Raw genomic sequence first — 13,609 nt, 5'->3', positions numbered from 1 at the left:
ACCAATTCTAGTCACTCCCTCCCACTACGCTACCAGTGAAAAGCCCAACTCCAGAAATGGAGAATAACTTGCCTGAGCCCACACAGCTAGTTAATGATAGATCTGAGAGTTGAAGTCTTTTCTAACTCTTGGTCCAAAACCAACTCTTTGCACTTTACCAGAGTTGTTTTAGCAAGTAGAGGGGCTGTAGGAGATACCAGGGAGACTGTAGACAGTATTGATTTGTACCATAAGTGTAACTGGAACTAGATTACCTTGGAGATCCGTTTCTCCTCTGAGAGTCTATTTCCACTGTTAATAGAGAACAGCATTGACAGAGATGATTAGTTTCCTCCCCCGCCCCCAGTCCATTGGCCTCTGTTGCTAATAATGCTTGGTTGAGGATGATATTAAAATGAGTCTGCATTTCATGAGTCTTTACCAGCTGATGGCTGATAGAAGGGCATCCCCGCCAGGAATGGCTACATAATTTGCAGGGCCCAGTGAAATGAAAACGGAAATACAGAGCCTCTTGTTTAAAAAGTATTACAAACTTCAAGACAGTGACTGCAGAGCATTAAATCAAGTGTGGAGCCCTCCTAAGCATGGGTCATATCCATGAAGATGGCCCTGATCCCTGTTATAAGCTTTGGTAGAGTGGAGGACAAAGAGAAGCCAGCCTGCAATTTAAAATTGGCCACAAATGATCCACAAAGTCAGAGAGTTGGATATTTGTGATTACAGGGACTTTTTGGCTTATCTGTGAATGTGCTCACACACACATGCACATGCACACACAAATCAGTTTGACTAAAATTACCATCTTTTCCCTTCACCTAATGCCAAAAACCAAAACCAGTTGGCTTTGTTTTTTCACTTTCGGACCTATTGTTCTGGCATTGTTTAAGCACCCATTTTCATTTCCAGTTTTCATAACCAAATGACAAAGGAAGGACTGAGCTCTTCAGGGGCACCTAAGAGTCAGGTAGAGGCAGGTACTCGAAAGCTATGGCAGACCACAGACCAACGGGGGCTATTTTAAGCTGCCAGAAAGAGGGAAAGCCGCTTCAGGATATGCAGTATAATGAGCCAGTGTTCTCAGGCTTAGAACATTATGAGGATAGAAAGCATTGTAAATTTAAGAATCAGAAATCTGGGGTTCCAACAGGTGAGCAGGTTTACCAAGAGGGAAAATGGCCAGGACTTGGTATACTTAAGCTATACATAGTTCAGTAGAGCAAAGACTCTCAAGCTACCACATTCTGCATTTCACATTTCAGTGGCATACCGAGGTTCCATGTTTAATGTACAACATCTGTGCTGCGTAGCAGTTGAGGACAAATGTTGGGTGATGTCCCATTGGTTAGTTATATGCAGAAACCAAAACGTAACGTGCACAAAGTGGAATTTACACTTGCAACACTCTAAGCAAACTTAGTCTCAGCAAACCAAAAGCCAGTTAGCACAGGAAAACATAAATTGGGCAAATCCATTTGTATTAGTTGCATATGTAGTTGGTTGCTGTATAAGTGACCTAGTACTCCAAAGGCAGCTTGCCGAGTGCATTTTTCACTATAGTGGTAAAAAACCAGCCCTACCTGCACTTCTCCTACAAAGGCAGAGAGAAATACTACCACAGCTTAATCCTGCAGAAAGCATCTCTCTTCAGTTTTACAGCACAGCCTCCAACCCAAAAGCCCAAAATAAAGCTTAATGTCCATAAACATATGGTACCAACCTAATAAGAGCATTTATTTACTCACTCCTTCATATATTTATCCGATATGCACTGATCACTTTTGAATGACCAATGCTATGCTAGATGCAATGTTGTACTGTGCTAGGTGAAAGAAATTTGCAGTCAAATTTCAACTCTAATCAGAATTCAGTAGCCAAAGTGATATCCACAGAATTATCAACTAGTATAAACATGAAGCAAATATTTTACAGTTTTCTAATGTGCTGTTAACTCTTTGTTTGCAGTATCTGTGGGATATGAATATGAAACGTGCCCTGACTTTATTCTCTGGGAGCAAAGGACAGTCATTTTACAAGGTTTTGAGATGGATGCTTCTAACCTAGGAGGCTGGTCTTTGAATAAGCATCACATTTTGAATCCTCAAAGTGGTAAGTAGCTTTTTAAATTTGTATGAATACTACTTTCCTAATGCTGTATAATACATATTCATTGCAGAAAATTTGGAAAGTACAAGATAAAAATTACTTGTGAGAATACTACTTAGAGATGACCGCATTAAACGTAATAATTCTATTTTGAATTACTCTTAGTGTGGTAAGAATCGGAACACTCTCATCTTAATCTATCCCTGCTTTGGACCACTCTCCCTGCTGTTCTCCTTGTTTGCGATTTAAATGTTAAACAAATCAGGAGAAGGGAGCAGAGGTGGCCCCTGAGTTTGTGCTTTTCCTAGACAAACTGAGTTTGCTACCCTGGTTATAACTCCTTCATCCAAGTTCCTTCACCTACTGTTGCATCTTAGTGGGAAACCCGTCACTGGTGTTTTCATACAGCTTTCCTCTGAGCGTCTACTGTGAAATCATATCCCTTTTCATCTAAAGAGACAGATTCTGAACAAGCTATAGTAGGACATGTACATTGGGTTATTTTTCTAGAATTGGGGATCAGAATGTATTGAGGCCCCTACACACTTCCATCCAGCCATCCTTGTATCCATCCTAACTTTGTGGAACAGGTGGCTAAGGCCAGGCGATCTTATAAGGCCATGAACTGACCAAACTAAGAGATCCATTTTATAATCACACCCATGATATCACTTCATCTGTACTATAGCCAAATCAGCTATGTCAACCAGCCCCACAGGCTGAGAAACTTTGAATGGCAAAGCTAACCAGATTTACTTCAACCATAGAAAGAGACCGCCTACTATAGTCCCAGTGTGGGACTCTGAAGGTGAATGAGTCTATTGCTGTATGCCCCCATTATACCTCTTTCCCCTCCTTCAAGGAAGATTCTGAATTCCGTATCAAACAGTTTATTTTTTTTTAAGAGCAAAGATTCAGGCTGAGATATAAAAGGTCAACTTTTTTTCTGCTGTCAAAAGGAAAGCCACAGTTTTAAAAGTACAAAAATGAAAGGGCAGATGCCACTTATTAAATTATTAGGTTTTTTGTTTTGATTTGAAAGAGTTTGACATTTTAAGCAGCCGTTTCTTTTCCACTCACTTTTATTGGCTTGTATGGATTGTCTCTTTCAAATGCGTGTCATTGACATTAACACAAAGTGGGAAATGACCTCAATCGAGCCAGCCCCCAGCTGTGTGCTCCCAGTCTTGTATCCTCTTACCATTTGCTTCACACAGACTTGAAACATTCAGAACAGAAGGGAGTCATTCAGAAAGTTGGCTTTGGGGGGGGCCCCCTGATTTTCACAAATGTGTTATCTCCACCCCTAATTCACCAGTAATTAGTTTTTAGGTAATAGGCATCAAGTTATTTGTGAGAATTTTTAACAGCTTTATCGAAGTATAATTTATACATCATAAAATTTACCCATTGTAAATGTACACTTCAGTGATTTTTAGTAAATTTGTAGTTGTGCAACCATCACCAAAACCCAGTTTTAGAATATTTTTCTCACCCCCAAAAGATTTTGTGTGCTCATTCACAGCCCCACTAAATCTGCTTTGTGTTTCTACCTTTCTGAGAAATTTATTCTGAGAAAGAAGCCTTCCTTTGGATAGTCTTTTAAAAAGGAACATTTGTTCATTTTATCATCTCATTTGTAGATGTGTATTTCCAACCAAGAACTCATCACACTTGCCAGGAAACAGATCTGAAGCCAGCTCTGCTGCTGCCTTTCAGCCTGACCTTGGACACGAAAACCTCTCTTGGGACGTTTTCGAAGTCTAAATCCCACCCACAAAGGCAGTTTTAGAGGCAGGAATGATAAGTGTGATGGAGCAGCTTTGGGAAGACCAATTTAGAAAGCAATGCTCTTTCCCCCTCGGGTCAGACAGTCTTTTCTGACTGATTAAGCTGATTAAGGCAAGAGCAACATCTCTCCAAATTCCCCCACTCCGCTTCTCTCTGGAAAAAACGTAACTCTTTAGGCATCCTGCTTTTTTGATCAGAGACAGATAGCAGATTAAAAACAAGAATCTATCTTCCCCCAGTTTCCTCTCACTGGTTAAAAAGACACCTGTAATTAGACTGGATGTCTGTTGCCATTCTATTCTTCAGTTTTCTTTGGCTCCAAAATCATTATGCAATGGGTAGTTTCTAGCAGGCAGTGTTTTCAGACCATTTGTCATTTCCATTGCTGCAATTATATTTACCTGACAATTAACCATTGGTTGTGGAGAATTGTTTCCCAATATTAGGCCTGATATATAAAGATGGTTCTGATTTTCACTGAGATAAAAACATCAGAAACTTGTGGTTTTCAACATTATTCCTTTTAAGTACATCTTCTTAGTGATTATAAAGAGGGTATATTCATTCATTTTAAGAAAACTCAGTTCTTTAAAATTATAAGAAAGTTGTGCATATCTGTTACAGAACTAAGCTATTTGTTTGGTATATCTTTTACCAAACATATCCCCTAGGGTTTCCTGCCAGTCGAGTGTTTAAAATTATTAAAAAGAACAATCTAGGGCACTAAGTGGGTATTGTCATCTGTCTCAAAATTGGTAAAGAATTTCTTTTAACTTATCCTCCAAAGTAGGCCAGTAGTTTGCCGACAAATGGTTTTACTGGGAGGAGAAGTAAATGTCCATTGATCACACTGGCATACCTCCCAGTTTGTGTTTATATCCTCTCAGTCAAGTACTAAGAGAAATATGTGTTGTGTCTCTTTGTTGTTCATAAATCTGAAAAATGGTTTCTTCCTTGAAATCAGCATAAAGCACCACCCACTGGCTTTCAAGGAGATTTTTTATTTCAGACATATTTATAAGCATCAAAAGAAGTTCTGAACAAAGTAGCAAGAGAGTATGACTAGTATGTTTAAAAGTGTGCTTACCTTATTATACAATGGGCTTGGCTTTTTGGCAAAGAAAAGGAAAACTTTGAAGAGAAAATGTGCAGTAAGCCCCATTCAGTGGGGTTTCGTTAACTGTAAACAAGATACCCAATCCTTAGCAGGAAGTTGGCCTTCACATAAATAATGTGTGTTGTCCTAGGATCATTTGATTCCCTTTTCAAAATGAGCATGTGTGGCAGAAGAAACTGGAAAGGAGGCAGCAGTAATTGATCAAGATTTCTAGGATCATAAACAAAATACTTTCAAAGCAACATTTTGCAAAAGAATTGGTGTTAAATCATGGTTGCTAGATGGTATGCCCTGGTTCTGTGTAATGGAAGGTTAAACAGATTCTTGAAACAACAAAAACACCCTTCAAAATGATCTATTTTTCCAGGGCAATACAAAAGGGGTTTGCCCATTTTTGTTTTGATTGCTTCAGCTTTAAACAGAAATGGTAATTTCAGTACACGGGCACTTTAGTACCTTGCATGAAAGCCAGACATCAATTGTTGAGATGTAATCAGAAAGTACATTGCCTTATGTTTTATTTCCTTTAATCATTCTTCTTCTTTGATGGAGTGTTGGGCTTTCTAATAGAAAAGGGGAGTTTTAGAATTGCAGGCTTAGAAGAATGGTTTAGAATAGCCATCTTTAGTTCTAAAATTGCCAGGAGGCTGGTAATAACATGTCATTTTGAGGGTAATTGTTAACTATACCATTATATTGATATAAAAAATTGGAGATCTACCTGTGAAAATAGATGTTAATAGCAAATCTGGTATTTCCAAGCCAATAATTGGAAAGATTTTTGAATGATATGCACTATAGTGCATTGCTGAAATACTGACATGCTAAACAGTGGTTTCCTCATTTATTAAAGAACATATCATAGTCTCGTTTGTAGAATATTCTGTTAGCAATCATCGGGAGACTTCTCTTCAATGATGTTGTGCAACTGTCATTCCAGTTCTCATTCACCTCCTCCTAATTTATTTGAATTACAATATTGACCACACTGCAATTAAATGTTTTTTGAGAAATGAAATTCAGTCCTATTCATCTTACTTAATTAACTATTCTAAATCTTAAGAAAGGTCCCTACTACCTAATAAAGTTACTAATAAAATAATAAGAAAGTAGTGATCCTCAAGATATCTCATAGTTCTGCAATAAAAGACCAATTTGTTAGGGCATAAACTCACAGCTGCTCCTGCAAATCATGTGTTGCAAAAGTAGCCAGAAATCACCCTGGAAGGAAAAGTAAAAATGCTTAAATTTGAAATCCAATACTATATGATGGATGGGATTTCTGTTTGCTGGAAGGCCCTTTCCAACCATATATTCCACCATGGTATTATAGCATGTTTTACCCTCTTGTTTATTTTTGCCAGCAATGTTCCTACCTCAGAGTGATCAGTAGTTTCTGTGGTAGGACTGTGGTACCCAAAGTTGGAAGAAAACTAAAGAGACATTTCAGGAAATGTTTAGGGAGAATAACAGGCAATGCAAGGAGATAGACAGCAGGGGGAAAGGGAGAAAAAAATAAGGCTTAACTGTATAACTGCATTCATTCATTTGCTATCAGTGACTTCAGTCTGACACATGGGCATGCCTTCCCACAACATGGATGTTTCACCTGCCCTGGCTCACTCTGGGCTGACTTGAGCTATTTCGCACAGCAGTACTTGTTCCTCGGATTTTCTGCCCAGGCTCAGCAGGTTTGCAAAATCATTGGAATTTAGACAAGGAAACTACGAGGAACTCAAAGCCTATTTTCAACATTTACTGAGCACTTATAATGATTTGGCCACAGGGATTGGCACTAAAATGCAGAAAGGAGTAAGACAGAGGATCTGCCTTCAAGGAGCTCATTCATGTTCTAATGGGAAAGACAGAGAAGTAATAAAAGCTTAGAGAAGTAATAAAAAAATACACGTGTGTATCACACATGTGGTAAATGTTATAACAGAGCTATGGAAAACAAACTATGGGCACACAGAGGAGGGAGTAACTGACTCTGCCTGGATGGAGCATTGAGGAAAACTGGAGCTGAGCTTTAAAGGATGAATAGAACCTCCCCAAGCAGACAAGATGAGGAAGGCATTCAAGATAAAGAAAATAGCGTAGACAAAAACATAGAGGAATGGAAGTAGGTGAAAGTAACCATAAGTAGTTTGTTCTGGCTAGATCTCAGGATATAGATGAAAGCATGATGAGAGGGGAGACTGAAGAAGTAGTCAAGGGCCAAATCATGAAGGACTTTTTGTGCCTTAACAATAAGGAATGTGCCCTTTATCCTAAAGGGATATGGAGCTATTGAAAGGTATTAAACCACAGACTGAAATAATCTCTATGGCAGGAGTGCGGATGAAGATCTGGAAATGGATATGCATGGAGACCAGGAGACCAAGAAGTTAAGAAAAACTAAACTAATGAAGGAATAGGGGAGAAAGAACTGGTTTCAACACATTTTAAGGGATAGACTCAATGGGAGTTAATGATTAATCAGGTTTCAAGAATGGGGGGAAAGAAAAGCCATGGTGATGTCCAGATTTCCAATTTAGGTAATTGTATGCATGGTACAACCACTCACAAGATGATTAGGGAACACAAGAGGAAGAGCAGGGTTTGGGAGTGGTTGCAGAAAAATAATGAGTTCAGTTTTTATATGTTCGAGTCTGAAGTAATTGTGGGGGTTCCAAGTAAAGAGGTCTAGAAGGAAATTGCATGTCAGTTAAGAACTCTGGATGGGAGAAAGTTTCAGCATATAGAAATGGGAGTTAAAGCTGTGGGTATGGATGAGATTGCCCACACAGAATGTCTGCAAAGCATTTTCATAAGTCAGTATCTCTATTTCCTGCACTGATGATAGTGTGATATGGTCCAAAAGAGTGGAAAATTCAAGTTTCTTTCATATTTCTTTGAAGTGCATTCTAGCAGTAGGATCTCTTTTCTTTTCACAGAAGTAGATTACCTTCCTGATTGTGTTTTGCTAAGGTTAATATTAAAATTGACTGATATTCTCTTTTCAGGAACTGGTTTCATAGTGAGGGTAATTTGAAGTCAGACAGGTATGTGCTAGGCATCAGAAAAGAGCCAGCCAGATATGAAAATGTAGCCACAGATGATTCACAGAGCCCAGAGTGAATAGGTCATTAAAAGTTAGTCATCAAATGCTTTATTGAGTCATTTAGAATCAACATTACAAGGACTGGTCGTATTACCCTACTTCACAGATGGACAAACTGAGGCAAAGTATTATGCTACTATTTGTTGTGGTTATGCAGTTAAATAAAACCGAGGAAAGTGTGTGTTTCACTCTCAGGTTCTCTTATGCCAGGCCAAAGCTCCTTCCTGCTTTGAATGATGAAAAATAAATTAAAATATTGCTGAGATTATTTTGTGGTAATTGCTTTTCTTAAATTCTCTTTTTGTTTTCCTTGAATCTAGGAATCATACATAAAGGGAATGGAGAAAATATGTTCATTTCCCAGCAGCCCCCAGTCATATCAACCGTAATGGGTAATGGACACCAAAGGAGTGTAGCCTGCACCAACTGCAATGGCCCAGCCCACAACAACAAACTCTTTGCTCCTGTCGCCTTAGCTTCTGGCCCTGATGGCAGTGTGTATGTTGGCGACTTCAATTTTGTAAGGAGAATATTTCCCTCGGGAAACTCCATTAGTATTTTGGAATTAAGGTAAGTCTTCTCTAATCTCTATATATTTGCTTAGCAGATAAAGCAAAAAGCAAGATAATATGAAAAGACAAAGCATTGCCAGTAGAAGCAGAAAATGTAGTTGCCCCTATTGTAGCACTGAGTTAAGATGCAGGAATAGGGACAAAGGTCAATGTGCTCACTCTTCCTACTTGAAGGATTGATCCTTTGAGCACTACTTTGGAGAACCAGGAAGTGTTAACATCCCTGTATGTATGTCCTTCCCTGTAAACAGTGCTGACACTGACATGGATCTCAATACTTCCAAGCACTCAAGTAAGTCACTCATTCGCTGCTGGCCACTGTGAAGACTCATCAAAACTCTTCCATTCTAGTTGGGAGAGGTATTGTCAGATCCAAAAGGCTAAACTTCATAAGTTTTTATTTCCAATCTTTGGAAATGGTCATTTCATAAACAAGAAAATGGAAATCTGGTTTTCATGGCATGATAAAGGAGGGAGAAATGGTTCTTTACCCTTAAAAGCCCTACCCCATGATAATTAAAGCATTTATCTTTAGGTTTTCTCACATGGTTTAGGAATTTTCTTGAGAGTACAAAGTATTTTGACACCTTTTGTAAGGAATTCGTAGCTTTTAGTATTCCATATCCTGAAGTTCCACAAAGATTATGACTAAATTGACTGTGGCTTAATTCGCTTATTTCTTCCCTTTCTGAGATTATAAGACACAGATGTGTATCTTCTGGTGGTATAGAAAAGGGAAGCTTCAACTCCCGTCTCCTTAAGAATAAACAAACCTGCTTCCTTTCCCCTGGGTAAACTGGTAGAGCCTTCTTTCTAATTAGTTATGACAGCTATATTCCTGACACATGCCTCTGGAACATTTGGCTTAAAGTTTCTCTATGTTCAGAAGATCTAGATGCTATCCTATGAACTATTCCATAAAACAATTTTTTCTTCAGGCATCTCCTCAATGACCTGACAAATAGTGACCACATATAGTGACTAGAAGAGCATAGACATTGACAGAGCAACTTGTATGTGCATGGCATCATCAAAGCCAATTAAAACACATGAAAAGTCTTGGGTCATTTTCATTTAACACTTACTTTCACACAAGCATGTGAATTTGAATACATAAGGGCATTTCTCAAAATTTTTCAGATTCTCATGCTTGCTATGGAATATACCTCCATTTTCTAATACTGAGTGTTATTCCCTAACACCTAGCTGGGGAAATCTTCTAGTCCCAAGCCCCCATCCATTTTTCACATTAATTCACTCCAGTTTTAATACATTTCTTAATTATAGTAGCAAAGCCTGTCATAGGGAAGAAAGCTGTTAAATCCTTTAGCTAATGAAAAAACAGACTGTAAAGTTAAGACTTTATAATAAAGACAAAGCACTTTTAGAGTCTAGAGAGGTACTAATTCATAGCACCCTACCCTAATCAAGTGTTCATGTACCTCAGAATGTTACACCTCATGGGGTCTTGTCATTTCCAGCAGCATATCTCTTTGGGCACCTACTTACTGGAAAGTCAACAGGAAGGCCAAGATGGTTGGTTGTATGCCTGGATGTGGAAATGATTTATACAACAGTCCACATTGTTTTCAAACCCCTAGGGATGCTCTATCTATATAATGCCAAATATAGATGGGAGCGCTGAACAATTCATTCAACATCTGAATGTTTCTAGTCATCCAGACTGTCAGGTAGACAGAGACCTTTTCTTGCTGAGTCTACGTAGTTAACCCTATAAAGCCTGTATAGCTAACCCCTATATAGCTAACTCCTCAAAGGAAAAACAGTAAAATTATCTGCAAAAACAAAACAAAAAATTATATTAATATTTTTTAAACTCCAGCTAAATTTAGTCCTTTTCTTTGTAATTTAAACGTAAATTTACCTAAAGTGCAGCAATTGTCATTTATTGATGAGATTCTCTCTTGGTCAAGGATCCTTAACAGTTTACAAATTTGCATTTTAGTCCAAAGTACCTTATGACCTTCAATACAAAGCCATTCCAAGTATAAAATAGAATAACTTGGACTCTAATTGCAAACTGATTTTCACAGTATAAAGAAAAATTAGTTTCTGAGAGTTTGAAGTACTATCCAGTGCCTCTATTCATTCTTATTCCATGACACTGTTTTGTCTCATTGTCTCAGCTCTTCACTTAGGCATGCACACACTTTGAATTCACACATCAAGGCTCTCTCACTTAGCTTGAGAGCTTTTCTCAAGCTAGCCGGCTTTTCTGAGTTGAGATCCTTTAGAGTAGTTCTTCTTAACTTTTTTTTTTAATTAGTGTTAGACTCCTTTGAGAATCTACTGAAGGCTATGGACCCTCTCCCTAGAAAAAACGAAATCACACAAAATGGCATATGTGATTTAAGGGATCGCATTTTTTTCCCTTCCTTAGAGTTCCCTGCCTCCCACTGCCCCACCAGCAACCAGTCCCTGTAGATGAAGCCCTTTTATAGACTCATGGTTAATATCCCCTGCATTAAGTTCAAGGAGAAAAGGCAATTATTTCTTCTCTATTCCAACACTCCTGTGATTGGCCATCAAAGAAATAAGCTAATGGAATATACATGATCATTTTGATCTAATTGAAAGGTAACTCCCTAACTGTTTGACTATATTCAAAACCATCAAACCAGTTTATGTCAGCACACATTAGCTGTCATTAGCTGTCATTAGCTGTCATGTTTACTCAGAAGCTAATATAGCTCTTATTAGATTCACTTTAAAAAAAAAAAAAGCATCTATCCTGATAAGTTGCCTATATGTGTACTGTACATTGTACATATAATTTGTGGATTGATATATATGCTTTATAAATTTTCCAAATTTAAACTTCCTGGAGAGAAATAAGTTGATTTAATAAGGCTGTGCTATCTTAAGAACCATAATGTTCATTGATTCTACTGTATTTAGATAAAAACCTCACTTCGTACCAGTATTTTTCTCAAGATCAGTTAATTTAATTGCTCTGTGCCCCATGCAAATTAGTCACTTTACTTGGTTGAGTCATCTGTTTCCTTGGAAACACAGACTAATATAGCCATTATGTTATTGGTTGTATTTAAAATTGTGAATGGAGAAGCAATATTGTCAACAGATTATTGTAGAATGGGATAGAGAGCCTTATAGATTTTGATCCTCTGCCAGGTTATTCATTATGTAACTGATGTACTATGTTCTCTAGTAGTTCTCTTCCTTATCTATAAAATTGACTTCAGGTTTATACTTGAGCATCCTCTTACATGACACGTACAATTTAACCTGTTTAGAGATCCACAGATGTGTAGCTCTCAGCCCAAAGTTTGATGACATTTTGGGAGGACATATAGTTTGCCCCTAATGGATGCCCTTCTAGATCCTTTTGTTTCATATTTGGCCACATCGAGTAATTCCAGATGTCCCTTGGCAGTTTAAAGATTGGAAGACTGTAGATATTTTCTGCCTCAGCCCTATTGATCCAAAATGTTTCCAATGGAAACATCTGACCTCAAAAATAACTTCATTTTCATTGGTTGCCAATCATTTATTTCCATTGGTAGAACAAGGAGGAAAAGGAAAAGTCAACAATATCACTATCATTAGAAATCTGCCAAGAGAAACAATATTATTTCTTATTATTTAAGTATATAGTACCCCTTTGCCTGTTTCCTGCAGATTTCATTCATATGTATGCATCTTAAAGCTTCCTTCCAGTGGGAGATTGAGGTAAGATAATAAAGAAGGAAAGCTGATAAGATCATACAATTAAACCTCTGCGACTTTAAAAATACATCCTTGAAAAAAATTTTAAGATAGATTCACTTCTATGTGAGATAGTTTAGGAGTTGGTTTCACTAGGGATTTGCTCCGTATATGCAGACACACACACAGATTTCAGTGGAACAAAAATGACATCACAGATTTGTGAGCTTAGTATTAGAAGGATCCATGAGGGTATCAGGTCCAAAATTGTGCCCATTCCATGCCTGATGGTTTGTTGTCTCTACACTGATCTCTTTCAATCACGGGAAACTTCAATACTTCTCAAGATCCGTTGCATCTTTGGACTGCTCCATTAGAAAATTCTTCCTTATATTCAGCCAAAATCTGCCTTTGTGAAAAATTCACTCAGTAGTGGCAAATGGTAGCATCTAAAACAGTACAGAAGTCACTTCCCTCTTTTACCTGACAACTTTCACAAGTGTGAGGAGAGCTGTCATAGGTTCCTGAGCTTTATCTTCCTCGGTCTAGACATCTACAAGTCCTTCAACTATTTCCCATCAATTATGACTTAGTTGACTTTTTAAATTGTTATAGCCTCAGGACCACTTTTAAGTTTTCTGAAACCAACAGGGATAATTATGTAAGTAAAAATAGGGACACCATATCAAGTGTTTTGCAAGAATTCAAATATGTGATATCCCCCTGTACCTCTCTCATCTTCTAATTTCACAACTCTATTAGAAAAGTCATTAAGCATGACTGGAAATGATTTATTCTTTATAAAAACCTCATGCTGCTGTTGTTCAAGATTTTGTTATTCTCCAGATATTTATTTGGTCCTTCCCTTAAAAGTGAAGGAGATAAGAAAATAAGAGCCTGGCAAATGCTTCTTGGTATCTTGAGTAATTTGGATTCAACAAATGTCAATGTGATATGAAAATTTCTCTTGAGATTTTCCTGTTTCTTTTCCAGCAACTGCTTAATATTTCATACATTGTGCTCTGGACTTGATTCCTGTCATTGACTGGGAATGGAGTAGAACTGGAATAGCAGCCATTTAGGGGCAGTTAGAGTGCTGAGAGGCAGGAGAACTTGTAGAGCTCTCCGCTGAAGGAACAAATGGAAATGGAGCTTTGAGAGCTCTACAAATATCTCAGAAATGGCCATGAACCATCCTCTTGTCAACAGCATTGGAGCTACAAATACTAGAAACAC

At 37.9% G+C, this 13,609-nt stretch overlaps 1 protein-coding gene across 5 annotated transcripts in view; it reads left to right on the top strand.

The window, feature by feature from the left end:
* TENM1 (teneurin transmembrane protein 1) overlaps window positions 1–13,609 on the top strand; it is an 831,890-nt gene that overhangs the window by 704,015 nt on the left and 114,266 nt on the right. For all 5 annotated transcript variants that reach the window (XM_055376889.1, XM_055376891.1, XM_055376888.1 and 2 more), the window contains 2 exons: window positions 1,963–2,106; window positions 8,435–8,684. In XM_055376889.1, coding sequence (XP_055232864.1) covers window positions 1,963–2,106; window positions 8,435–8,684 — 394 coding nt within the window. The remainder of the gene's footprint in view (window positions 1–1,962; window positions 2,107–8,434; window positions 8,685–13,609) is intronic.

This window comes from Gorilla gorilla, chromosome X (genome assembly GCF_029281585.2).
Source record: "Gorilla gorilla gorilla isolate KB3781 chromosome X, NHGRI_mGorGor1-v2.1_pri, whole genome shotgun sequence".
NCBI classification, from domain to species: domain Eukaryota; kingdom Metazoa; phylum Chordata; class Mammalia; order Primates; family Hominidae; genus Gorilla; species Gorilla gorilla.
The sequence above is the reverse complement of the archived record's forward strand: the minus strand, read 5'-3'. Positions and strand labels throughout refer to the sequence as shown.